This window comes from Aquarana catesbeiana, linkage group LG11 (genome assembly GCF_042186555.1).
Source record: "Aquarana catesbeiana isolate 2022-GZ linkage group LG11, ASM4218655v1, whole genome shotgun sequence".
NCBI lineage: Eukaryota > Metazoa > Chordata > Amphibia > Anura > Ranidae > Aquarana > Aquarana catesbeiana.
In genome coordinates, this window is record NC_133334.1 from 111,406,156 (window position 1) to 111,434,001 (window position 27,846).

A 27,846-nucleotide genomic window follows, 5' to 3' on the forward strand; every position below is an offset into this window, starting at 1 on the left:
GTGTTTATTAAGAAGGAAGCACAGTTGAACAGGGGCGAACAGTGTAGTATGAGTTTGAATGTGATCTGACATAATGTTTGCTAATATCTTGTAAACTGTGCTAGGTAGCAAGATAAGGCGTTAGGATTGAATGTGAGTTTTCCCCTTTTTCATTATTAATTTGATATAGGCTTCGTTAAATTTGAGAAACTGGGTATTAGGGTTATAGAGATCTATTAGCACAGGGGATATTTCAATGGATAGTTTATTAAAAATTGTCTGGATATCCATCCAGTTCTGTTTGCTGAATATCTTATAGCTTGTTGAATTTCCATTGCAGTGATTGGGAAGTTAAGTTGACGTTGTTCAGGAGTTATGGGGCACATTTTTAAAGCAATAAGTGTGACCTTTTGCCAAAAATGACTTTTTTTTATTTTTTATTTTTTTTTATGTAAACTGTATTTAAAGGTTTTTAACAGGACTCCCCAAATTAACTGGGATTACCAGGCACCTAATATCCTGGTGAATGTGTGAATGATTCATAACCAATCAATGTTATGGTGAATGCCATTCACTGCTTTAAAATATGCCTTCATGCAAACCTGTAAAGGTTTCCCCTAACTTGTATCCACTCACTGCCTGTAGTAGTGACTGGAGATAGAACCACAACTGTGGCGTACAGCAATAAAGTGATGAGAACTGCTCCCAGTAGGGAAACGGACCACAATTAAAACCTTAAACAGGTTCTAACTTTCAACCCCTTCACTCCTTTTCACCCTATTCAATCCACACTAAAAGGCAGGAGTCTCAAGACTGAGTAAGCAAAAAGCAAGGCATCAAGCTGCTCGATATCAGATATCTAAAGTGGAGGTGACTAAAAGACATTTTGAAGAGCCAAGGATGGCAGCATTCATGCATATCTATGCTAGGTCCATGTTCATTTTAGCCTGGCTTTGTAGGCTGTTTCCCACTCCAGGGTTGTGTTCTTGGCCCACCATTATCATGAGCTCATGTTTACCTAAATTTTGCTTATACCTTGGAAATGGGATAAAATGTAATTTTTATAGGCAATTTTAACCTAATTATTTTGCAATTGAATTAGTGCAAGAGCAAAAGAGGATGAACTTCAGGAAATCAAAAAGACAAATGAACGGGAGAAGAATCAGCTGAAGGAAGAGAACAAGAAACTCAAGGAAGATTTGGAGAGGGTGAGACCTTGGAATTACTTTTATTTAGTTGTCTTTCCCTGTAGTACTACCTGTTGGTTTTTTATCTGAAATACCCCATGTATCAAGGTATGTTTCCCAGACCCCTACTCTTTTTGCCATTGCTCAGACAACTACAGCCTTCAGTTAGACCTATCGAGAACAGTTTTCTAGGGAATCAGGGCCTCAGACTGTCAAACTCTCTTATCTGTAGGATTGTTACTGGCATGCTGTAGAAATGACTAGCACAATTTTTATTTTTATTTTTATTTTTTTTGCTTTGCAGATTACTGCCACGTCAGAAAGTATGGCTGCTTCTCAAAGAAAACTGGAGGAAGAAATACAGTTATTAGAAGACAAGAAAGAAACGTTAGCCAACTGGGAGGCCCAAATCACAGACGTTCTTCAGTGGTGAGCAGTTTTGTGTGTATGTTCAGCTATCGGCAACTCTGCTTTTCCTCCTTTCTTTTTCTTTTTAAATATGTGCCGATTTTCTTGTTAAAAAAAAAAAAAAAAAAAAAAAAAAAAAGTGCCGATAATATATAGTGTTCAAAATGGAAAAGTAGATTTAAGTTCTTGGCTGATATAACTGATAGATTTTTTTTTTTGAGGATTGGTCAATTCTCCAAATCTGATCTTAAAGTAAAAGAAAAAACTCATCTTTTTTTGAGATAAAACCTTGAAATTACGAATTAGTTTTTTTGTCTTTGTGTTTCTGCAGCCATGTGGGCTGCTTTTATTTTGTAAGTCACCCAATTAAACTTTTTCATAGAATAGGAAAATGCTATACTGTGCATACAGTATTCCTTTGCATATGACGCCTAACTGGGTCAGACCTAGTGTGTCATGCCACTCTGGCCACAATTTTATAGTTCCATTGAAGACCCCTTCTCTGGTTCACATTTTTCTAATCTTCTATTAATATTTTTGATTATCCAATGATATCCCGATTCACCATAGTTAAGAGGCAAATGTGAATGTCAGAAATGATACTGGTAAAACAATTCAAATAGTGAAATAGGTTTCATGAGGCACAAACGACGTGCCACTGTGAAAAATGGAGCGTGATCATATAGGTGTAGCACTTTTTTTTTTTTCTTTTTCTTTTAAGGGTGTGTTACCTGCAGCAAATTTAATAAGAATCCCCTCTGCCACTGTTGCAGCCAATGCATGCTGCAAGTTGTGACTTTGCTGGTTACTTAAAGCTGTGTAAGCATGAATTTTATTTTGATAGTTCAATTGGTTCAGCTTGGGCCATTGTAAGTATGCATATCTTTTTTCTGAACCCTGAGGAAGCTGCAATTCAATGTAGTTATCACCACTACTACAGTGATAGCAGCAGTCTTCCAGGCCTATTGCCAAGCAGCTGCCCTTCTGCAACACGACCACAGGAGGTCACATATTGGGCACTGCCACCGTTAACAGAGCACCTTGTATTTTTTTTCAATTAATGCAAGGCCTTCTCTGATTTCTCTGAGGTGAAAGGGGGGGGGGGGGGGGGTGTAACTGCAGCTATCCAGAACAGACTTAAAGGGTAACACCACTTTCGTGGAAAATAAATAACAAAGAAAAAAATATATAATGTATACAATTGTGACACAAGTCATATTGTAATTGAATGTTGTTAAAAATTACCTTTCCTTTTTAAATCTGCAGCTCTGTAATTTTCTGTAAAATGCAATCTGGCAATCTGACAACCTAGAGGTGTTCTGTACACAGAATGTGTACAGAACGCCCCCCAGAAACCTCACTTCCTGCTTGTGTGATTGGCTCACTGTTTTTTCCAGAAGTCTGCACTAAGTTACAAGTCAGATTTCATGCATCCCCTGCAACAAAAATGTAATTTTTAGTAAGATACTCCCAATAGGAAATGGCATCTAAAGGGATGCAGGCCCTGCCATTTTCCTCATTAGAGCTTTGCAGGTGAAGCAGCTGGTTGATCATTATTAAACCACTCCCATTAGACTCGCTTTACACATGGACAGACAAACACACAGGGATTTCTGCAGAATAACAAAAGGTAGGAATCTCTAACAAAGTTTGTCAAAATCCTTGCAATGTACATAGATCACCCAGAGGGGAATGTCTTTTATTTTTTTATTTTTTTTCTTGACAAAAGTGGAGTTACACTTTAAGAGAATACAGCTATGTTCATATTATGAGGCTTGTTTTCTCTTACTGTGTCTGAAGCTGTGTGGCCTGCTCTTGTGTAGTTGAGTTTTGAAGTCACCCAGTAAAAATTTTCATAGTATAAAATAAGCTGCAAGTCCCCTGTTTTCCAGGCTGGATTACAATGGTTTGCTGGCAGGGGTTGTGAAAATGACTCTTGGAGAAAGAGGGGAGGCTCTGAATTGGGGAGCACACATTGTTATATCAGTCCTAATTTAACTTGTTTGGAAATGATCATTTTGCTAATGTTTTGCTGTTTTTCTACAGAGTTCACTACATAATATTGACCACTATGTCTGTTTTTAGGGTGAATGATGAGAAGCAGTCTCGTATATATCTACAGGCTTTATCTGTCAAAATGACCGACGAGCTTGAGGCATTGAAGAGTTCAGGAAATCAAACGCCATCCGGCAAGACAGGGGTATGATGCAACAAGGGTCAACTTTTAATATATTTTTTAATTAAAATAAAAAAAGATCCTAAGCTGTTAACGTTGGATATGTTTGGTGAAAGGCACACTTCAGTTCTCTTTTGGTCTTCCATAAGGGTTTGTAGGCCCATCTGTTTCCCATTGTGTGTCTGGTTTTATACGCATGGGAAAAACAAAAAGTTTTAGCGGAAATTATTTCTTGGCTGCCATAAAAAGATATCGGTCTTTCAGAAGAGGCACTTGGAGGACTTAGTGAAGCTATGGTCCACTGGAGTATCTAGGGGCAAAGTGAGTACAAATGTATGTGTGGCATAGTAGTTGTACACTGAGAAAGTAAATTGTCTGGTGTAGGGTTGTCGTGCAGGCCCAAAAATATCAGAGAGCATCTTTTGAATTATCCCAAGCAAAACCAGCTATGCAGCTAATGTGTACAACAGACTTGAAAATTTTGAAGCAAGAAATACAAACTATAAATCAGCAGTTATTTGTATATTTATTTACTTGTGGATTTGCAACATAAAATGGTTGTGACATGCCTTTCCAAGTTGAATGAATCAATGTCATCCATTGCTGACCTCTACAGTTTTTTTTACACCAGGGCCCCAATAAGACAAGGTTTATTGCGTTGTCTTTTATTGTAGGAAAGCCAGTGGAAAGCACGCAGACTGCATAAATTAGAGGCTTCAGGACGTTTAGAGCTCCAGTCTGCCCTTGATGCAGAGATCCGAGCCAAGCAGACTATTCAGGAGGAGTTGAACAAATTCAAATCTGAGAACCTTGAAACCGATAGGTGGGTTGTCTGAAGTATATGCCGTATGTCTACATCCTGAAAGTCACATAATGGTGCCCCTTTCTTTAGTGGTATTCTGGATTCATCCATAAGTCATAGTCGTTGTCTCTTCCTAGAATAATGCATTTTGTGATTCTTTTACGATGATGTTTAACAATCGAATGTCTTTTGTCTTGGCAGTATGCTGCCATTTGATGTGTCAGCTACTCATACATAAGACCTGAAGAATAATACAGTAGGTTGCCTGCTATGCTTTATGATTCAATTTTCTTTATTAAAACAGAAAGCTACACGAGGCAGATGAAGAAAACAAGAAGCTGAAAGCAGAACTAGAGAAACTGCGTGAGGAAGCCAAGTCAAAGGTTACAGCAGGTGATACGTGATCATCATTTGTGATAAAACATAGCAGAAAGCAATGCTAGTTAGTCTGTATTGTCTTCATGATGATGTTTTGTTTTTCAGAAAACAAGCCACAGCGTTCACTTATACCATTTCTGTCATTTCGCTCTGAGGTACAAGCACATTAAATCTTATGCAGATATCATTTCTTATCAGTATTGTGTTGAACTGTGCCCCATTGTCCTAAACAGCGCCAAGAAAGAATATAACAGAAAGTTAATATTTTAAGTGAAACCTATAAAAGATTTGGGTGGAGACATTAGGGATGATGACCCTATTATACATCTGCGGATGCAGTTGTGGAGATCTTAATGAGACACATGGCACTTCCCCCCTCCAAGACTTTTATGCTTACTCATCCACACTCCCTCACGGTCTCCCTGCTGCAGCATCCCAGCCTGACTTTACTTCAGTTTTGGCTGGTGTTGGAGCTTAGGGGGTTGATATATAACCAGACACTCCACTACATTACCAATGGCTATGGCAGTGAGGAGAAGTGGCATGTGTAAGTAGAACTTCCTGAGTAGGTGGGGCTATCTATGGACACTGCCACTTAGTCTTTTTAAGTATTAAGAAATCTTGTGACATTGTGTGCAGGCAATGCGAGTGGGTTGCAGAAGTGCATTATACAAAACCTCATAGGAATGACACCAGAACAAAGAGGGAAAATCCCCTAACATGACAGATGACATCCACTTTAAAGTAGAATTCCAGCTTTCATTTGACATTAGTTTGCTTTGGCCAAGATGGCCCAAACCAGCTTGTTCCGTTACATTACTGTGTGGCTGATTTGTGTGCTCTTTCTACTATAGTAGCATTAGCTACATGCAGGAAGTTGCTCTTTGTTCTTCAGCAGTATGTGCAAATTTCTGTCTGCTGTCAGAACTAAGCGGAATCAGCCTGAATGCTTCTTTACTATTCAGTTGTATTTTTGTCAATGAATACAAGCATTCTTCTGATTGCCCAAGATGTCGTCTGCCTACCTTTCCACCTCAGCCAATCCAAAGAATCATTGATTAATTACATAGCTTCTCCTGAATGGCAGAGAAGCATTCAAGGCCCACTCGATTTTGTTCTAGCAGCAGACGAGAAGTTAGAGTACAACACTGCAGATTGTATGTAGCTAATGTCACAACAGTATGATAAGACACACCGCAGCCACATAGTAATGTAATAAAAATAGCTTGGGCCTGCTTGGCCCAAGCCGCTTAAAGTCAAATGAAAGCTAGAATTCTACTTTTAAAGGGGGGAAGTTATGTATTAAGGCAATTGTATAAAATGCAATCATAAAGTGTTTAAAAATTTAAGTGTTTACTTAACAGGATAGCACGAATTGTGTAAAAATGGCTCTCCAGTCCACAAATGTCTGGATGTTGCTTGTTATGTCTTTTTTTTTTTTTTTTTTTTTTTTTTTTCAATAGAAGGATCTGGTCAGTACAGAATCCCCTGAGCTGCACCAAACATTCAGCAATGTTATTATGAGACGTGGTGACAGAACTGATGTAAGTATTTGCTGAATAGGACTGCAATCAGTTAGAGAAAAGTGCAAACAGTACCCACATTTTTGGAACTGCACTGCCTATGGCCTCCTCTTTAATTCTCAAACCTTTGAAATGTCAAAATGGGAAGCATCAGCTAGAGTATGTTGCATTTTAAAACTAGTATCTTTTGCAGTAAAAGCTATAAAAGGATTTGATGTCAAATTGTACATCCGCTACACTACTGATTTTTCATTTTAATGTTGCAACAGGTAAAACTTTTATCATACTTGATTAGGTTTTAAAAAGTAGCCTTCCTTTTTAAGTTTACCACCTTAAGTGAGATTGCAGCTGTGGGACTTGCTCGGTTACTTGGTTGCAAACTGCAGGGCAGTAAAGTGCTTGTTCCATATTACTGCAATCAAGTCGCTTGTTATCTGCCTCTGAGCGGACAGTAAGTGGCTTTGCCTGACTGTAGATCTACCCTCATGTGGTTCTTAAAAATCTGACCTGCTTACCTAGAAGGTAAGTATTGTAAGGATGCCTGGATTCAGTTTTCAATATAAATGAATGTAGAAAGGTGCACCAGGAGGTCTGTATTCATGTGTGTCATTTACTGTATATGGAGATGAAAATGCGGCAAGTTTGTCTTTTAAAGTAAATCTGTTAAGAAATGTGGAGGCTTCCATTGGGCTGCCTCATCGCTCCTTCTGGGAATGCAAGTTTGCTGGGCTGACTGCCTAATCCCTTTGCCTTGTCACTGACCTGGAGCAAATGTGCAGACAAGGCATGCTGATTATATTGTTCTGCATACCAACGTTGGGTCTGTAACTGAAAATGTTGAAGCTATAATAGCTGTGCAACTAATATATTCACGAAGAAGCCAGCCATGGCAAATCTTGCAAGACGATGCTTCCGCACAGTGCTGTACAGTCGTCTTGTCACATATGGGATATTTGGCATTCCCAGCATCTTCTCCTTTTTTTTTTTTTTTTTTCTTTTGCAGTTGCTATTAAGTGGGAGGGGGCCCTGATGTATTAAGGCTCTATAATGCATTGGAGCCCACCCATTTGAGAAGTGACCTCACCTGAATGTGGTAGTGTTTATTAGTATAAAATGACAATATTCATATCTCTGCTTATTTGTGTTGAATAAATTCATATTCTACAGTTGGCATGACATTTGTAAGCCTTTTTCTTTCCCATCTTTGAACTTTAAAAAACAAATTGGGTTAATTTTTCTTAAGGCTGGATAGGCATATACTAATTAGTTAAACTTGGGCGGAACATGGTAAATGAGAAATTAAACAGGGTCCTTAATGGAGAACTAATACTCGACACCCAAACAAGAGAAAACAGCTTTGCGAATACCTTACCTTATTAAAGCAGAGTTCCACCCAAAAATGAAACTGCCGCTTTAAGTACAGCTGACCCCCTGTCACGCCACATTTGGCATGTCATTTTTTTTTTTGGGGGGGGGGAGCGGATACCCTCTTTTTAGAGATCCCACTTCCTCCCGGCTTTGCGGCTCCAGAAGGCACTTCACCTCTCTCCCCTCCCTGCAATCTTCTGGGACACGTCACAGGTCCCAGAAGATTGCCTGGGCATTCAGAGCGCGGCTTGTGCATGCTCAGTGCGTGCCTGTGGTGCCCACAGTAAGAATACCAGCACTGTGGGGAGAGGAGCGGGGCTTTGTACGCTCGCACCGCTGGACCGCGAGTGTCCGATTATTAAGTCAGCAGCTACACTTTTTGTAGCTGTTGACTTTTTAAATTTTTCCGAGTACTTCAAAGGGTATTTTCACACTGCTCTGTAGCAAATGTTTTTGCGATGTTTCACATGCGTTTATTGTGCGTTTTTTGGGTTGCCTGCACCTGTGAAAAATGGACATGTCACTCAAAAGCACCAAATATGCCAGATCGTGGTGTTTTTTACAGTGATTTTTGCTGCGATTTGCATTTCATGTTTTTGGTGTGGTTTTCAAAACTGCACTAAAGATGCAGCATGCATGATTTTTCAAAACGCACTGCACCTGTAACGCAGTGGTGTGAGAAGTCCCATAGGATTTAAAGGGAAACGTTTTTCTTGTAAGGAAAAAAATGCAGGAAAAATCTGTGTGCAAGGGCCCTAACACTCAGATTTCCATTCACAAAGTAGTGGTGTTTGACCACTACTAGTGGTGTTTTATCTATATGAAAGAAGGGAACTGTGGAAGGTGCAGATATGCATGAACATGAGAGAAGGATGCTTATGTGGTAATCTACTTTAACCAGCCAACCCCCCAATTGTCCTGGATCATGTGGGAGTGCTGGAAAACTTTTTTGCTGACATCCAAGTCACTGTTGAGTCCTGTACTGATGTAGAAGTTAGTAGGAACCTAAATGCAGCGGTGGACTAATGACATTCAGTCTCAGCAAACTTCACCTGGAGATGTTACCTTTTGAGGCATACTTTTATATACTGAAAGGGTTGTTTTACTGGCAAACAGCAGTTTTGGGGCCTTTTATTTTGCTCTTCTGTGCCTAATGTGCACAATGGAAGATCGTAGGGAGAGTTTTTAATTCCTACCTCCCAAATATGGAATTTGAGAAAGTGGGGCACGTTGGTGTGGCGAAGCTATAGCAAAAATGGGTGTGGCTTAATTGCCGTAAAGGGACATAAACTATAAACAATAAATACCTTGGTAAGCAGTGTGTAATATATGGCACAGCCAACAAGTACTGTGGTCAAGAGTATAGCACACACAACATAGTGTATGCGGCGCAAGTTTCAGAGTATATAAGAAGGAATGCACTTATGTTGGTGGCTTAAAGGAAGAAAATAACCTGGTGTCCGTGATCAGTAGGGGGAATGATCCCGGCGTTGGTGAAAACAAAGCCCATGTGTTGGGGCATAGAGGAAAGCAAATGTACTTTTATTGATGTGTAGAGGGGGAAAAAACCCTGGCATCACTGGGTAAAAGAAATACTGGCACTGGTGAGTAGAGGGAAAACCTGCCCTACTTGTCAGTTAGTGGAGGGAAAAATTACCTTGCATTGTTAAATGGTGACTGGAAAAAAAATGCCCTGGTGCTAGTGCCCATGAAGTCACTCCCCCCCCCATATCAGTTCTCAGAAAATGTATGCCCCGCCTTTGCTGGAATAATGCACTGGTTTAGGTGGGCAGCAATCATCCTTTCCCCAAACCATTGCTAGTCAGTGGGTACATATCTCCCTAGCGTTGTTACTCAGTGGGGTACAATCTTAGTGGTCAGTAGCGTCCAACTTTTCCATGAATATTTATCATCATTATGGTCAGTGGGGTGCAATGCTCCCCAGCATTGGTGTACCACGTTTCCCACAATATTAGCGGTCAGTGGTGTAAAACTTGTACCCCAATATTAGTAGTCAGTGGGATACCACATGTCTTGCAATATTAGTGGTCAGTGGGATCCAGCTCCTCCCCAATATTAGCAGCCATTGGGATGGGGGAAGGGTGGGGGGGTTCTAGATATAGTGCATAATCACTTTTTTTTTTTTTTTTTTGCTGCCACCATTCCCCATAATAGGGCAAGAATGTGTTCCAACCCAACTACACATTTTTCTCCTCCCTTTTTCTTTTTTTCATGTGTATTTAATTTTATTATCAGTTTGCTTTTAACACAGTGGTCAACATTATGCCAGTGACTAAACTTAGTCCCTGCACACCTTTCCCATCTGATGCATTGCATTAAAACACATGAACAATCCCGTTTTTTGTTTCTTTAGGACTGCCAATTAATTTGAATTGCTTGCCAACACATAAGTGCAAACAATAAAAAAAAATGCACCTGCACCTTTTTTCTGATGCACCGCACCTCAAAACATGGTAGCTCATTACCGTCTGTTACTTTAGAGCTTTCGGGTGCCAATAAAAAGAATGAATATACAGCAGGTAAATTTGGTATTGAACATGTCACCATTTTTTTTCTAGGTAAATATATTTCTAAATGTGCTATTGACATGAAATTTTCACCACATGTCGGTAACAACAAAGAAACCAAAATAAATAAGTTCCATGTAATAAAATTGAATGACACAGGGAAAAAGCATTGAACACATGAATAAATGGAGGTGCAAAAAGGCATGGAAAACCAAGACACCAGCTGAAATCTATCAGTAATTCGAAAGCAGTCCTGCCCTTTGTCAGTCCAAATTAAAGCGAAGTTCCACCTAAAAGTGGAAGCTCTCCATATCTGCCTCCAGCCCCCCCCCCCTTTCTGGTGACACATTTTGCCATCTTTCGGTGGGGAGCAGGTACCTGGCTTTTGACAGGTGACTGTCCCCACTTCCGAGAGATCTCACTGTGGCGAGATCTCTCGGAAGTGGGGACAGTCACCTGTCAAAAGTTCGGCCCCCTTCTTCCTTCTCCCACCACCGGGCTATTCTAAAAGCGCAGCGCACTTTGCACAGTAGGGAACCGCTGGTTTCCCCTACAGGCAATGGTGACGGCAGCACCCAAGAGCGGATGGAAACATCGGCTGGGGTGCCGACATCGCTCGATGTCCAGGACAGGTAAGTGTCCTAATATTAAAAGTCAGCAGCTACAGTATGTGTAGCTGCTGCATTTTTACATTTTTTTGCTGGGGGGGGGGGGGGGGGGGGCGGCGGAACGCTGCATTAATATCAGCTGGCTCAGTCCTAACTGATGGCCTATAAAAAGGTGTCTCATTACCAATGTGTCACACAAACATCTCATGATGGGTAACAGCAAACAGCGCTCTCAAGACCTTCGCAATTTTATTGTTGTAAAACATACTGAGGGCATTGATTACAGGAGGATTTCAAAACTTCTGAATGGTCTAGCACTGTTGGGGCTATAATCCGGAGGTGGAAAGCACATAATTTCACCATAAACCTGCCACAACCAAGTCCTCGCAAGAGTTCTGACAGGAGTGAAAAGAATTATCAGGAGAGTTGTGTAAGAGCCAACGACTACTTGTGGAGAGCTTCAGAAAGACCTGGAATTGGCAAGTACAATTGTTTCAAAGAAAACAATAAGTAATGCACTCAACCGCCATGGCCTGTATGCATGCTCACCACGCAAGACTGCATTGCTGAAGAAACAACATGTTGAAGCTTGTTTAAAGTTTGCTGCACAACATTTAGAGAAGCCTGTGAAATACTGAGAGGATCTAGTCTGGTCAGATGAGACCATAATACACACCATGCTTGGAGTTCAAATGGCAAACTCTCGTTTGGTTTCAAAGAAAGAAAATAAAGCTGATAGAATGGCCCATCCAATAGAAAATCTATGGAAAGAACTTAAGATCAGCGTTCAAAGCAGATGCCCACAAAACCTTCAAGATTAGAAGGCTGTGTGGAAGAATGGGCCAAAAATTACACCTGAGCAATGCATGCGACTAGTTTCTCCATACAGGAAGCATATTGAAGCAGTCATTACCAACAAAGGATTTTGCACGGAGTTTTAAATTAAATTTCAGTTAGCGTGTTCGATACTTTTTCCCTGTGTCATTTCTTTTGGGCTCTTTGTATGTATTGATTGCATGTGTTACCGACGTGAAGATTTCAGGTCAATGGCGCCTTTAGAAATATATTTACCTAGAAAAATGGGGACATGTTCAATACTTATTTTACACGCTGTAAGTAGCCTACAACCTTTGATCAGGGTAATGGCTTTGCTGATTGTCGCTGTCCACAATATTTTAACTGTTTTTGATGTATTTAGTTTGAGTGCTATTTTAATAAACAGGCATTGCTTTTCTGGTAATTGCTTTTGGCATGAATTATTAAACAGAAACAATATTTCTTTTTCTCTAGTCTGTGAAGAATAAAGTGAACAGAAGGTCTGTTGGAATCATGGAATATACAGAAGAGCCAGCAGACAAAGTAAGTATGTCGTTGCACTTGTTCTTTCATCGTTGAGGATAATCTTCAGATAAGTGTCTGGTTGGTGCATGGATATCAGATGACTTGTCCCTATTGCCATACACCTCAGAATTTAAAATTTTAATTCATGTCCATTGTTGGCCTAGTCCTGTGAGAAACTTTCTCCAGCAATAGGTGGCCTCTGGTGACTGTGGACAATCTCCGTTTGCATTACTCCCAAATTTCTAAATTCTACCACAAGAATATTGATTACAGGGTTCTTGTGGAGCCTCATGTTTTCAGATTCAGCAAAAAACATTGTTCACTTTGCAAAGGGGAATTTGCGCCAGAGCACCCAATCAAGCGCAAGGAAAAAAACATGCATTTGATATGATTTTGTTTTTGGCAAATAGGGCTGTTTCCATTTGCATACATTATTCAGAACTAGAATCCGTATTAGGGGAAATAATAATTATTAGCACAGTAACGCATTGCAACCAAACACATTTTTTCACTGATTTGACCTTTGTTGACTCAAGCTTCGGTATATATCCACCTTCATTTCTTACGGCCTATTGAATGTTTATCTCCCTCTGTGCCTTAAAGAAATGTTGCTTTATAATTCGGTGTATTTGAGGGTGAACCTGCCACACCACTGCACCCAAGGGGAACGGAGTTCAACAAATTGATGCCATAGCTCCTCTACTATCGTTACTTTAGCACAGGGGTCCTCAAACTACGGCCCGCGGGCCGAATCCGGCCCTCCAGCATTTTTTATCTGGCCCGCGGACTGCCCCTTTAACACTGCAGCACTCCCCCTGCCATCTGCTCCCTCCATCACACAGGACGGGAAACATGACAGGCCCGGACAAAGGACCTTCTGTGCTAAGAAGCAGGCGATTGGTTACTAGGCATCGGGGTGGTCCCAGGAACCAATCACCTGCCCCTCACTTCCAAAGTCCGGCCCTCCGTCCGGACCTACCATGCCTTGCGTCCTGCGTGATACAGGTAAGTGTTGAGTGGGAGTGCTGTGATATTATAGGGGGCGGCAGTGTAATATTGATATGGGGGATCTGTGATCTGGGGGGATCTGTGATCTGGGGGGATCTGTGATCTGGGGGGAGTCTGTGATCTGGGGGGAGTCTGTGATCTGGGGGGAGTCTGTGATCTGGGGGGAGTCTGTGATCTGGGGGGAGTCTGTGATCTGGGGGGAGTCTGTGATCTGGGGGGAGTCTGTGATCTGGGGGGAGTCTGTGATCTGGGGGGAGTCTGTGATCTGGGGGGAGTCTGTGATCTGGGGGGAGTCTGTGATCTGGGGGGAGTCTGTGATCTGGGGGGAGTCTGTGATCTGGGGGGAGTCTGTGATCTGGGGGGAGTCTGTGATCTGGGGGGAGTCTGTGATATAGGGGGGATCTGTGATATAGGGGGGATCTGTGATATGTGGAGTCTGTGATGGGGGATCTGTGATATGGGGGGGATCTGTGATAGGGGGGGATCTGTGATAGGGGGGGAGTCTGTGATATAGGGGGGGAGTCTGTGATATAGGGGGGGAGTCTGTGATATAGGGGGGGAGTCTGTGATATAGGGGGGGAGTCTGTGATATAGGGGGGGAGTCTGTGATATAGGGGGGGAGTCTGTGATATGGGGGATCTGTGATATGGGGGATCTGTGATATGGGGGATCTGTGATATGGGGAGTCTGTTATGGGGGAGATCTGTGATATGGGGGGATCTGTGATGGGGAGTCTGTTATGGGGGGATCTGTGATATGGGGGGGATCTGTGATAGGGGGGGATCTGTGATAGGGGGGGAGTCTGTGATATAGGGGGGGAGTCTGTGATATAGGGGGGGAGTCTGTGATATAGGGGGGGAGTCTGTGATATAGGGGGGGAGTCTGTGATATAGGGGGGGAGTCTGTGATATAGGGGGGGAGTCTGTGATATAGGGGGGGAGTCTGTGATATGGGGGATCTGTGATATGGGGGATCTGTGATATGGGGAGTCTGTTATGGGGGAGATCTGTGATATGGGGGGATCTGTGATGGGGAGTCTGTTATGGGGGGATCTGTGATATGGGGGAGTCTGTGATATGGGGGGATCTGTGATGGGGAGTCTGTTATGGGGGATCTGTGATATGGAGGGATCTGTGATGGGGGATCTGTGATATGGAGGGATCTGTGATATGGGGGAGTCTGTGATGGGGGATCTGTGATATGGGGGGGGATCTGTGATATGGGGGATCTGTGAGATGTGGAGTCTGTGATATGGGGGGGTCTGTGATATGGGGGGGTCTGTGATATGGGGGGGTCTGTGATATGGGGGGATCTGTGATATGGGGGGATCTGTGATATGGGGGGATCTGTGATATGGGGGGATCTGTGATATGTGGAGTCTGTGATATGGGGGGGATCTGATATGGGGGGGATCTGTGATATGGGGGGGATCTGTGATAGGGGGGGAGTCTGTGATATAGGGGGGGAGTCTGTGATATGGGGGATCTGTGATGGGGGAGTCTGTGATATGGGGAGTCTGTTATGGGGGAGATCTGTGATATGGGGGGATCTGTGATGGGGAGTCTGTTATGGGGGGATCTGTGATATGGGGGAGTCTGTGATATGGGGGGATCTGTGATGGGGAGTCTGTTATGGGGGGATCTGTGATATGGGGGAGTCTGTGATGGGGGATCTGTGATATGGAGGGATCTGTGATGGGGGATCTGTGATATTGGGGGATCTGTGATATGGGGGATCTGTGATATGGGGGGGATCTGTGATATGGGGGGGGATCTGTGATATGGGGGGGTCTGTGATATGGGGGGGTCTGTGATATGGGGGGGTCTGTGATATGGGGGGGATCTGTGATATGGGGGGGATCTGTGATATGGGGAGTCTGTTATGGGGGAGTCTGTGATATGGGGGGATCTGTGATCGGGGAGTCTGTGATATGGGGGGGATCTGTGATGGGGAGTCTGTTATGGGGGGGGATCTGTGATATGGGGAGTCTGTTATGGGGGAGTCTGTGATATGGGGAGTCTGTTATGGGGGAGATCTGTGATATGTCGGAGTCTGTTATGTCGGAGTCTGTTATGTCGGAGTCTGTTATGGGGGAGTCTGTGATGGGGAGATCTGTGATGGGGGAGTCTGTGATATGGGGGGATCTGTGATATGGGGGGATCTGTGATGGGGGAGTCTGTTATGGGGGGATCTGTGATGGCGGAGTCTGTTATGGGGGATCTGTGATATGGGGGGATCTGTGATGGGGGGATCTGTGCTATGGGGGGGACTGATATGGGGGGATCTGTGATGGGGGGAGTCTATTATGTGGGAGTCTGTTATGGGGGGATCTGTGATGGCGGAGTCTGTTATGGGGGAAGTCTGTGATGGGGGAAGTATGTGATATGGGGGAATCTGTTATGTGGGGCTTTGTGATGGAGAGGAGTTTGTGTTGGGGGGCTTTGTGATGGGGGATCTGTCATGGGGGGGGCTTTGTTATGGGGTGAGTCTGTGATGGGGAGGGGGGTCTGTGATTGGGAGTGGTTCTGTAATGAGGGGAGTCTGTGAAATACTGATAGTTCATATTGATTACAATTGTTCTTTATTTTAAATATTGTACTGTTTTTTTCCTGTTTTTTTTGTTGCACTACAAATAAGATGTGTGCATAGGAATTAGTTCATATTTTTTTTAAACTATAGTGCGGCCCCCCAACAGTCTGAGGGACCGTGAACTGGCCCCCTGTCTAAAAAGTTTGAGGACCCCTGCTTTAGCACATCACGCTTCAATTTCAGAGGCCAGCTCTATGCTGATACATTTCTTGCTTGCTGCTGCAGTCAAAGTGCCAGACAGTACGAGCCCTTTTACTACCAGAGGGCTTAGCTACAAACTTTCAGTATTATTCTATTCTTTAAAAGTGTTTCCAGAATTTCTCACTTCATGTATGAACATTTTTTTGTTACAGCCCAAGGCACATGCTTTTAAAGTGAAAAATTTTACATCTCCAACAAAGTGTCTGCGCTGTACATCTGTTATGGTTGGTGTGGCACGGCAAGGATTGTGCTGTGAAGGTGAGGAATACAACATTGCAAAAATATAAATACAATATCAAGAGAGACCTGTCTAATTTCTTTGTTTTTTGTGTGTGTAGTTTGTGGCTACGTGTGCCATGTGTCATGCCGGGAGGGTGCCAATATCTGCCCTTCACCACCTAGTCAGACTAAGAAGATATATGGAGTGGATCCAGTGACTGGAAGTGGAACAGCTCTGGAAGGATACTTATCGGTGTGTATTCTCCACTTCATTCTCATATATTACACATTAAAGTGATATTAAAGTCTTTTGTTAATAAAAAAAAAAAAAGTGTCATGCTTACCTGCTCTGTGTAATGGTTTTGCACAGAGCAGCCCGGATCCTCCTCTTCTCGGGTCCAATGCCGGCCCTCCTGGCTTCTCCTTCCTGCTGGGTGCCCCCACAGCAAGCAGCTTGCTGTGGGGGCACCCAAGCAGGCATGCTCCCGACCCGCAGGTCTAAGTGTCCATTCATACACGGAGCCGTGGCTTGGCCCTGCCCCCTCCATCTCCTGATTGGCTAACTGGCTGTGATTGACAGCAGTGGGAGCAAATTTCTCCCGCTGCTGCCAAAAGCCAATCAGGAGTCTCTTGTGGACATCGCTGGATCGAGAGGGGGCTCAGGTAAGTCCTCTGGGCTGCTGTACACAGATTTTTTTTTACCTTCATGCATGAAGGTAAAGAACATTGTGCCTTTGCAACTACTTTAATTATTTTTCTGTTTGACCACTAATTTTATACAAGGTTGTATGAAGAGGGCAATATTGCTATCCTTTTCTAGATCACGTATTTCTGCATGTCCTGTATACAAGTGCCTTGTATGTAGGCAGCTATTCTAACTATATGATGTGTCTGTTTTGATCTCTTAAGAAAACATTTCAATCAAATAAATGAAAATAGACCTCTGGCCAGTGTGTGTGCGCGCGTGCGCATACATGCATGCATGTATGTTCACACCCTTTACTGCTATAGCCTTTGATTGGCTAAAATAATTGAGACTAGCACAACTCGTAACGAAGCCCTGGATAGGTTGAGGGGTACTTCTCGCTCATCACCTGCCTTAGCATCCTGTTTGGATAAATGATATCCAATATATCTGGAGATGGAAAATCCTTAATACCCAGGATTGTCCCTGTTGTTCAGAGACATACCACACGTTGTCCACATTGGATATGTTTTTGGTCCCTCCGAAACCACTTGTTTGAACTATGTAAGACTTACTGTTATGTCCCTTCGACACTGGGTCTCTCGGGGTGTTGCTAGCAATGCTGCCAGTATCCGCTCAGGCTGGATGCACTGCTTAACCAGGAAAGGGTTTATTACTCACTCAGAAAGCGATGTGCATTCTTACATGTAGGAGTCATAATACAACAGGTCTCCCTCTAAGTATCATGCAGCTACTTCCAGTCCCACACACACTCATGACTGACTTCCTGGTACAGCCCCTCCCCCAGCATGCATCAGGAGAAAATGGTTAAGGGTCACAGTGATTCTGCACAAACATTACACTTACCAAGGATTATCTCAAGACTATTTCCCACTTATACTGTCCCTGGTAGTGGGCACTGAGGTGGGATACCGTATCTGGCAGATGAGCTCACTATGTTTAGATGACCACTGGAGTTATGTTTCAGTGCTTCAGTGATCACTTGTCTCTATATGATCCTGCTATAGCTGTTGATGCCGAATCAGAGACCTTCGAGACTGTGTTATGTGGCCCTGTTTCTAGAGCTATAGGTTTGGCCATAAAACTCACTACATTTTAAAGTGTTTGGTGAAGAGAAGCTGAACTAACCAAGCACCCCACCTTGGTCAATTCAAAGCTTGGTAACATTGTGCCAGGGCATATGATTTGTCATTGCTAGAACAGACCATAAACAATTTATATCCAGAAAATATTGAAATTTAAAGATAAGCAAGTAGTTTTTCTCATTTGTCCAGACCTTCCTAATCGACCTATACTTGAGTTTCTTTAACCAAGTACATGGTTATGGTTTCCTAAATGGCCCTGCTATAGGCATTGATACCAGGTGGGAGGCCTTCAAGACTATGCTATGTGGCTCCTTTTCTAGTGCTATGGATTTGGCCAGAAAACTCCCTAAATTTTAAATGTTTCTGAAGATAATCTTAGGTATTCTGAATTGAAATATACCAAACATACCACCTCAGAGGCAATTCAAACCTGGCAGCATTGTGCCAAAGCATATGATTTGTCATTGCCAGAACAGACCCCCAAAAAACTCATGTATCAAAGCTAGAGAATAATTGAATTTGTAGATAAGCGCGTAGTTAACCAGATCTGCCTAGACAAAATATTCTAGTGCAAGGATCTATAACTCCCAAAGTGTATTGCTAGAACAAACCAAATATCTCACGCATGCTTATTTCGAATTTTATAGACTGTATATCAAACACAGGCCCACTATACTTTGGAAGAATGGGGGGAATATCTAACACAAATGCTTCTGCCCAAACTATCCCTTTAAAAATAGACGTGCATTTATTGCGCCTATGACATTTCAGAAGAAATGGCAATCTTAAGAAATTCTCCATAATAAAACCCTCAGATTAGATGGCTTTACTATAGTGCTGTATAGGTCTTTTAAAGAACTTCTGGTGTCTTATCTCTTAAATATATTCAAGCAATCATTAAAAGATAGCTGCCTTCCTCCATCCTTACATGAGGCTCTAATATTTTCAACCTCGTATATAGAGTTTTAGCTATAGCTGCTGCTGTTATGAGTGACTCATGCATGTTACAACATATTCACATTGTGTATGTTTATACATGTAATGTGTAACTATTATGCAGTTGCTATGGCAAATAATGGTCATCTTAGGTAAATCCTCTGTATTGAAGGTCTTTACTGGAATGTAAATTTGCCAACACTGTAAAGCACTGATTAACCTGAAGCAAACTATGCAATTAAAGTGCGAAATGAGGAATTGGCAGATCAGAGAACATGTAATAAACATTGAAAGTGACCTTTAAAGTGATACTAAAGTCTAGTTTTTGTTTTTTTTTTCTTTAAAAATAACAAACATGATATACTTACCTGCTCTGCAAAATGGTTTTGCACAGAGCAGCCTGGATCCTCCTCTTCTCAGGTCCCTCTTTGGTGCTCCTGGCCCCTCCCTCCTGCCGAGTGTCCCCATAGCAAGCAGCTAGCTATGGGGGCACCTGAGCTGAGCTGCATAGTGGTTATCTATAAGGATATACATGCCTCCTGTATGTATCCTTACCTGTCAAATGTCTCCCCTCTGTCTGTTATGAGACCCAAAAAACTGCAGATTCTGTGAGTGGGTCTGTTGTCCGGAGCTCGGTGGGTGGAGTCATGATGTCAGTAGACTCCCCGCCCACCTCTTGTCAACATGCATTTTCTCCTGTGTATTTCTTACACTGAGCTTCTGCTATGATCACTAACATCCAGTCAAAACCCAGAAAAGTCACCACATGACTTAAGCATGCCCAATCATGCTGAGGTGTGGAGCAGCCAATCGTGGGAGAGCTGGAGGAGGAGGGGATCTGAAGTACACAGAATTACTCTCTCAGGCTCCTGCATGAGATTTAAATCACCTGTCACTCACAGCAAGGGGGAAGATCTGACTCCTATTTCTGTCAGTTTTTATCTCCCTGAAAAAAGATAAAAGGACTGCTCAGAGCTGGGTTACCTCTTTGTGGCAAAACTGGGTACATATGACATGAAATCCTATACTGTACAGGGTGAAAGCCTTCATTAGGAAAACTATTTTCGGGTTTACGTCAACTTGAATGTATTAAGATAAAAAAAAAAAAAAAAAACCTGCCTTTACAACCAAAAAAAATTTTGCGATGCTATTGGTTACATCCTTCTAAAAATGTCCGTTGCCTGGCTGTTCAAATTGCTTCAAAGCATCGAGTCATGGACCAAGAGCAACATGCAAATCTTGGTGTACATGTTTGTTCCAGGTCACTGACTGAATTTAAAACGATTGTATCGGCATGACAGCCAGGTAATTAGTGTTTCCAGTTTAGTTGGCCTACATATTCTTTCAGCACAGCTTTCCTTTAAGAAAAGTGGATAATTGTACCATAAACATACACCATGTGTAGCTGACATGAAAATCTTTTACAGTATGTTAGGAAAAAGTCACTATGGGGCTTTGAGAGACTTTTGTTAAGCCGTTCCCCTATATACAAATGTCTGTAGTCTTGTACACGGCTCATCATCCATGGGACTACTATGCTTGCCTGCGAATGTGTTGCTCTGTTAATGCTACAGATATACTGTGTTGCACATCCCCATGTTAACTCTTGTTTAAATCCTTAATGATTGAAGACCTGAATTTGACATTCTAGGGTAATTTTTAAAAGGATTGGCTTTGCATGCAATGAAGTATGTTTGTTAGCCTGTTCCAAGGTCTTAATCGAATAGTTACAGGGATAAGTCTCCTCTGTGTCTAACTTTTTTGAAAGCCATAGAAGCTGGAGTAGTTTTCCTTGGTGTCGTTTCATAGTTTATAGTACATTGCCAAGGGATGGTCAATCATGGAAATAAAATGATCCTAATACAGAAACAGTGCTTCCATTGGGTCATTTTGCAATTTCTGACTTTTCCAGTAGATTGAGCCGGATGATTGATGTCTGCAGCTATAAATGTTAGTAGAACACCATAGCCAGTAATATAATTTTCCAGGAAATCTGCTTTGAGTTTCAATACTAAGCAAATGTAAGGGATTGATGCTATATGTCCGATGACCTGTGTCTCCGAAGTCCCACTTTATTATTGTAATTTTTCCAAAAGAGTTGATGTGAGACAATATATAATTAAAGACCGTAAGTAGTCTGTGTCGGTTACTATAACTAATGTATTCTGTATTTAGATCCCCAAGCCAGCTGGAGTAAAGAAGGGATGGCAAAAATCCTATGTAATCATAAGTGATTTTAAGATCCTCATATATGATGCCAACAGTCAAGCAAATGCAATTCTACAGGCCATTGACATGAGGTTTGTACCAGAGTGCATAATCCTGCTGTCAAATGTGCACACTACCAATTTGTTTTCTGTGTGTGGTTTCCCCGTTTACTTTTTTGCTGGGGAGCAATACGTGTTTTTCTTGTATCTTACAAAAATATATGATCTGTAAGCATGTCTGCCTTTAAAATGTCAGAAAGGAAAGTGATAAGCAATGTGAACCACTGCACTACCAATTAAACTATATTGAGTTAAATTATGTGATATCTAACATAAAAAAATAAAATGTATATATATATTAATACACACAGTGAAGTTAAGTAAAATAAATCATGAATGCTGCTGCAACCACTTATTTGTGTTCCCACAAATGCAATAATAGTGAATGCTAGTGATAGTATCAAACATTTGTGTTGTGAAGCTATAACCAAAATGACAATCAAATGTACAAAAATAAATACACCAGGCGTGTGTGTATACCACAGTAGTCAAATTATGGCCTAAATAAAGTCTCACATATATATCATATATATCATATAGTTCATTCAACATCAATCTCATTACAGTGAGGGGGGAGAAAAGCATTTGATCCCCTGCTGATGTTGTACGTTTGCCCACTGACAAACAAATGATCAGGCTAGGATTTTAATGGTAGGTTTATTTTAACAATGAGAGACAGAATAACCACAAAACAATCCAGAAAAATGTATTTCAAAAAAGTTTTATAAATTGATTTGCATTTTATAAGTATTTGACCCCTTTGCAAACATGACTTGGGTGGCAAGACCCTTGTTGGCAATCAGAGGTCAGACGTTTCTTGTATTTGGCCAACAGGTTTGTATACATCTCAGGTGGAATTTTGTCCCACTCCTCTTTGCAGATCCTCTCCAAGTCATTTAAGGTTTTGAGGCTGATGTTTGGTAACTTGAACCTTCAGCTCCCTCCACATATTTTAGGATTAAGGTCGGGAGACTGACTAGGCCACTCCAGGACCTTAATGTGCTTCTTCTTGAGACACTCCTTTGTTGCCTTGGCTGTGTATTTTGGGTCACTGTCATGCTGAAATACCCATCTGTGACCCATTTTCAGTGCCCTGGCTCAGAGAAGGACCCAAGATCACCCAAGATTTGACGGTACATGGCCCCGTCCATCGTCCCTTTATTGCAGTGAAGTTGTCTTGTCCCATTAGCAGAAAAACACTTCCAAAGCATTATGTTTTCACTTCCATGTTTGACGGTGGGGATGGTGTTCTTGGGGTCATAGGCAGCATTCCTCCTCCTTCAAACATGGCAAGTTGAGTTGATGCCAAAGAGCTTGATTTTGGTCTCATCTGTCTCATCTGACCACAGCACTTTCACCTAGTTCTCCTCTGAATCATTCAGATGTTCATTAACAAACTTCAGACGGGACTGTACATGTGCAGGGGGATTGAGCAGGGGAAACTTGCAGGCGCTGCAGGATTTCAGTCCTTCATGGCATAGTGTGTTACCAATTGTTTTCTTGGTGACTATGATCCCAGCTGCCTTGAGATCATTGACCAAATTCTCCTGTGTAGTGCTGGGCTGATTCCTCGCCGTTCTCTTGATCATTGAAACTCCACGAGGTGAGATCTTGCATGGAGCCCCAGACTAAGGGAGGTTGACAGTTATTTTGTGTTTTCTTCCATTTCGAGTAATCGCACTAACTGTTGTCAGCCTCTCACCAAGCTGCTTGGCAATGGTCTTGTAGCCCATTCCAGCCTTATGTAGGTCTACAATCTTTGTCCCTGACATCCTTGGAACAGCTCTTTGGTCTTGGCCATGGTGGAGAAATTGGAATCTGATTGCATCTGTGGACAGGTGTCTTTTATACAGGTAACAAGCTAAGATTAGGAGCACTTCCTTTAAGAGAATGCTCCTAATCTCAGTTCGTTTTAGACACCTGGGAGCCAGAAATCTTGCTGATTGGGGATCAAATACTTATTTCACTCCTTAAAATGCAAATCAATTTATAACTTTTTTGAAATGCGTTTTTCTGGATATTCTTGTTCTCACTGTTAAAATAAACCTACCATTAAAATTATAGACTGATCATTTCTTTGTCAGTGGGAAAAACGTACAAAATCAGCAGGGTATCAAAATACTTTTTTTCCCTCGCTTTAATGTTTCAAAACTTTAGTAATAGAATATTTCCTTCATCAATGTGGTGGCTGTATTATACATCATGTGCTCCTTTTAGGCTGACAGAACTCGCACCTTCAGTAAATGAAGTATGACATGATATTTGGACACTGCTGTTTCCCCACTCATCGGGTTAGGACCACTTTAGCCTTCTATCTACAGGCAGGGACGTTGATAAGAGGAAGGGGGGTTAGGGGGGTCCAAACCACCCCAGAGCATCAGTTAATGTCACAGCAGCTAGGCTAGTGTAGCCTATCGGGTGTGGGAGCCACACTGCCACTGGGAAGTTAAAAATATGTTTGTTCCCAGTCTGCCTGCATTGTAAAACAACGGGTCATTACATGGGAGGTCCTGTATGATGTCAGGAGGGAGGGAGGAAGGCACTTATGATGAGCTTCAGCTACCTATTGGCTAAGGAGGCAGCAGGGGGAGGTGCTGCAGCCTCCTCAGCCAATGGGTACACAAAGTGCATTGTCCTTCCCTCCAAATTCATCCAACAGCCTTCTTGTCTTAGTGGGTGTGGGAAGAAGCAACTCTGATGCTGGGAGAAGGCTGAACAGAAGCTGCAGAATTGCATGAAATGAGTGAACTTCCTGCAGTGATCGGAGGTGAGAGAGGAGAAAAGTTACTTTCACATGTTTCCTTTTATTTCATCGGCATCTCTCACCCCCAGCTTAATTTCCCCTCCCTCCGTCTACTACATGGCTGTACATGTGGCTGGTAAGACCATGCAGTAAATCGCTCTCACACCAATCCTCACGCCCCTCCCCTGTTCACTTTCTCCCGTTATTTTCTGCTTTTCACCTCCCATATATCTGCACTGAACACATCCTGCAGCCTCTCACATTTTGACATTCCACTCTAGAAGCCCACACACTGTCTGTGAACACCCTTTCCACTACTAAAGTGAGACTCGGGTTTGCTCTTCTGTTACTACTTGTGACAGGGGTACTAATAGTATACAATGCAATACTGTCTGCAGCCATGAATGATACAGCCACAGCACCTGTGATCATCAGCATGATAATGATGATCACAGGTGCTGTGGCTGTATTATTCATGGCTGCAGACAGTTTCGCATTGTATACTATTACTCGGGTGTTGCGTTTTTTTTTTTTTTTCAGCTGACCTGTGGCACACCCTGGACTTTGTGCGTGGCGCGCCCTGGACTTTGTGCGTGGCGCGCCCTGGACTTTGTGCGTGGCGCGCCCCGGACCTTGTGCGTGGCGCGCCCCGAACCCTGTGCGTGGCGCGCCCCGAACCCTGTGCGTGGCGCGCCCCGAACCCTGTGCGTGGCGCGCCCCGAACCCTGTGCGTGGCGCGCCCCGAACCCTGTGCGTGGCGCGCCCCGAACCCTGTGCGTGGCGCGCCCCGAACCCTGTGCGTGGCGCGCCCCGAACCCTGTGCGTGGCGCGCCCCGAACCCTGTGCGTGGCGCGCCCCGAACCCTGTGCGTGGCGCGCCCCGAACCCTGTGCTGTAGGTAACTGGGTACTCAAGGCTGAAACCCCCCCCCCCCCCCCAAGAAAAAAAATTATGCACAGCCCTGATCTACAGGGGTCTCCCTTTTACATGCTCCACAGGAAAGGGATGTGGCTCTTTTTTAAATTCCCATATTTATTCATATGGCCAATCTGCACAACTCTGCTGTCACATGCTAGCACTACCTACAGTCCAGGCTGTAAAGTGGTCCTAGTACTGCATCATGTAGGCCCCTGTACTACATGATGTGAAAAATAAATATACTGCGCTGTCAACCAATGTAAAAAAGAAGCTAGCACAGCAATAGATCAATTGCAAAAAATGAAAACGTGAACAGTAAGTGAAGCGTTCAGAATAAACTGAAAAATTATATATATATATATAAATATTTTAGTGTTCATACATATATGTTGTGTGAGTTTCTTCTTAGATCGTTTATGTGCACTTATATAATAATATTTTATATATATATATATATTAGTCTATTATATACGTATATTTTAGTGTTTACACACATTGCATATCTATGTTTTGAGTTTCTTCTTAGATCATTAGTTGATAGTAAATCTAAAGGTAGTCTTATGATCAGATTGTAAAGCGTATAGTCAGCCTAAATCCCTCAGCAACCCATTATTACAATGGGGTCCTGCAGTCTCTAATTGTTTACAATATTTTCTTACCACTCAAAGGTATTCACCACTAAATGAGTTTGTTGCCTTTTTTTTATTTCTTTAAAGGGACAGTAATTTTTCAGTCAGTTCAGTCTTGGAGTCGGATGTGATTCATGCAAACCCCAAAGACATCCCTTGTATATTCCGGGTAAGAGATGTACATCCCCACTCCTAATTCTTTTTGTCAACACAGATATTGTATTTCTAAAATTTTGACTTGACAAACATTTACTGTGTTTATGGGTCATTTTGATTTCGGATTTTTTTTCTCTCACTATTGGCACATAATCACTGTTACGTATTGATGATTCTGAATACTCCAGACATTGGTGGCATTCACATGTTTATTTCCATGCATTGCAGGTAACATTCTTTCAGCTCTCATCCCCACCCACCACATCCACTCAGCTTCTGCTGGCAGACACTGAAGTGGACATGCAGAAATGGGTTCAGGTACTGAAAGAGCTCAAGTCGCTCCTGAGTGAACAGAAGCCACAAGACCGCTCTGTCCGGTTGCTGAAGGAAGCTTATGATAGTGCATTGCCACTAATAAAAACTGCGCAGTGTGCAGCCATCATAGGTAATGTGATCACAATTTTAATGGAGTTTGTTTCTGATCTCCACAAGGCAAATTGGCTCAATACACAGATGAAATGCATACAAGGAAGTTGTTTTACCTGCCAAAGGATTTGTATTTCTGTCCATCCCGTTTTGAGACTTGCACAGCTCTGTCACACAGCACAGCCCTATCTGGCAGGGGAGGAAATCAGATTTTTCAATGCTCCCCAGTTTTTTTGTTTGTTTTTATTTATTCAGGAAAAAAGTTTATTGAACAGATCGAAAAATCAGAATGACAGTCTGCATTCAAAAGAATGCTAGTCTTCCAACATATTCAGTTGTACAGGTCAATTACCACAATCCAGGGAAACTGTACATTAATACAAAGCAGGTTATCCCTATACATTACCAATACCAGCTGTAATTTACTACACCAAAAATAATTGCATATAAGCACCTCAAAGCATATCTGTAAACAGGAATCGTAGCTAAACCGCCAATACTCTCACCCCAAAATTCTATCTAGAACAAGGTCAACTGGTGAGAGTCTGGGGACTGTAATTCAGTCTCTTCGTAGCTTCCTAACTTTCTCCGGCCACCCTTAATGTTTATGCTTGTTATAACTGTGGAACCTATGGGGTTAATCCTCCGCGTGTAAAAGGGCTTTTTTTTTTTTCTTTGATAATGTTTATTTTGTTTACTTTCGACATATTACAACAAGGGGAACATAAAAAAGGGGGGTGGGGGAATAAGAGGGGTACATCTGTCATGGTCCCAATGAAAACAATAGTAGAAACAGTGAGACATATTATATTAACAGGGGTACCTCCCTTGTCCTGGATATGCAAGCCATGTGGACAAACCTCTCTCCCAAACAGGGAGAGAGAGTAGGGAGATCCCAATCACAGATAAAGTCAAAAGGTAATGCATGCATGGCTCAAAGTGCATTTGTAACATATGATAACTTGAGATACCATGAATTATCAGGAATTGGATAACCGCTCAGATTTCAATAACAAAAATGAAAATGTACCAAAAGGTACAGAAAAGTTCTCACCTGGTTCGTTGGCTGATTAGACACAATCTATGTAAGGCTGTCAACTGTTTGGTGTTAGTTCCTTTGGACAAGTCTCTGAAAAGAAGGATCTGCCAAGGCCAGTAATGCAACGTCTAAGCTAGATGAAACTGGGATTGTGTCATGTACGTGGTTTTTACCAGGCTGCCCGGGTAAGTTCAAATTGTTCTCGAGTATCTTTACAAGTAGCAAGCCAGTCCTCCGCCTCCAAGATCTCCCTCACCTTCCCAAACCAGTCAAGCTTGCTTGGAATGCACAGGCTTTTCCAGTGTAGTGATATGAGGCATTTAGCGGAATTGAGGAAGTGGGGGAGAGCACTGCGTTTATAACGAGAAATAGGCATGGGGGGAGATGTGGAGCAAAAAGTGTTTTGCTGAGGCTGGGAGATCTATGCCCAGACCATCAGATATGTGCTTATTGACCAAAAAGGTGTTAATAGTGGGCACTCCCACCATATAGTAGAAGTGTTCCCCTCATTCCACATCCCCTCCAACACCGGTCAGAGGCGGGGGGGATAAATTCTAGCTAGGGATGAGGGTACCCTATACCACCTTTGTTTAAAAGCTTGTAATTATTCTCTTGGGTCTTTGAGTC

The 27,846-nt window shown here is 42.5% G+C and overlaps 1 protein-coding gene across 2 annotated transcripts in view; it reads left to right on the top strand.

Annotated features, from left to right (window-relative positions):
- CDC42BPG (CDC42 binding protein kinase gamma) overlaps positions 1 to 27,846 on the top strand; it is a 268,963-nt gene that overhangs the window by 161,066 nt on the left and 80,051 nt on the right. For both annotated transcript variants that reach the window (XM_073604887.1, XM_073604888.1), the window contains exons 16-28: positions 1,082 to 1,187; positions 1,471 to 1,595; positions 3,660 to 3,774; positions 4,425 to 4,573; positions 4,857 to 4,945; positions 5,036 to 5,085; positions 6,394 to 6,474; positions 12,248 to 12,316; positions 16,249 to 16,354; positions 16,435 to 16,568; positions 21,218 to 21,342; positions 25,686 to 25,767; positions 25,983 to 26,199. In XM_073604887.1, the coding sequence (XP_073460988.1) occupies positions 1,082 to 1,187; positions 1,471 to 1,595; positions 3,660 to 3,774; positions 4,425 to 4,573; positions 4,857 to 4,945; positions 5,036 to 5,085; positions 6,394 to 6,474; positions 12,248 to 12,316; positions 16,249 to 16,354; positions 16,435 to 16,568; positions 21,218 to 21,342; positions 25,686 to 25,767; positions 25,983 to 26,199 (1,448 nt within the window). The remainder of the gene's footprint in view (positions 1 to 1,081; positions 1,188 to 1,470; positions 1,596 to 3,659; positions 3,775 to 4,424; positions 4,574 to 4,856; positions 4,946 to 5,035; positions 5,086 to 6,393; positions 6,475 to 12,247; positions 12,317 to 16,248; positions 16,355 to 16,434; positions 16,569 to 21,217; positions 21,343 to 25,685; positions 25,768 to 25,982; positions 26,200 to 27,846) is intronic.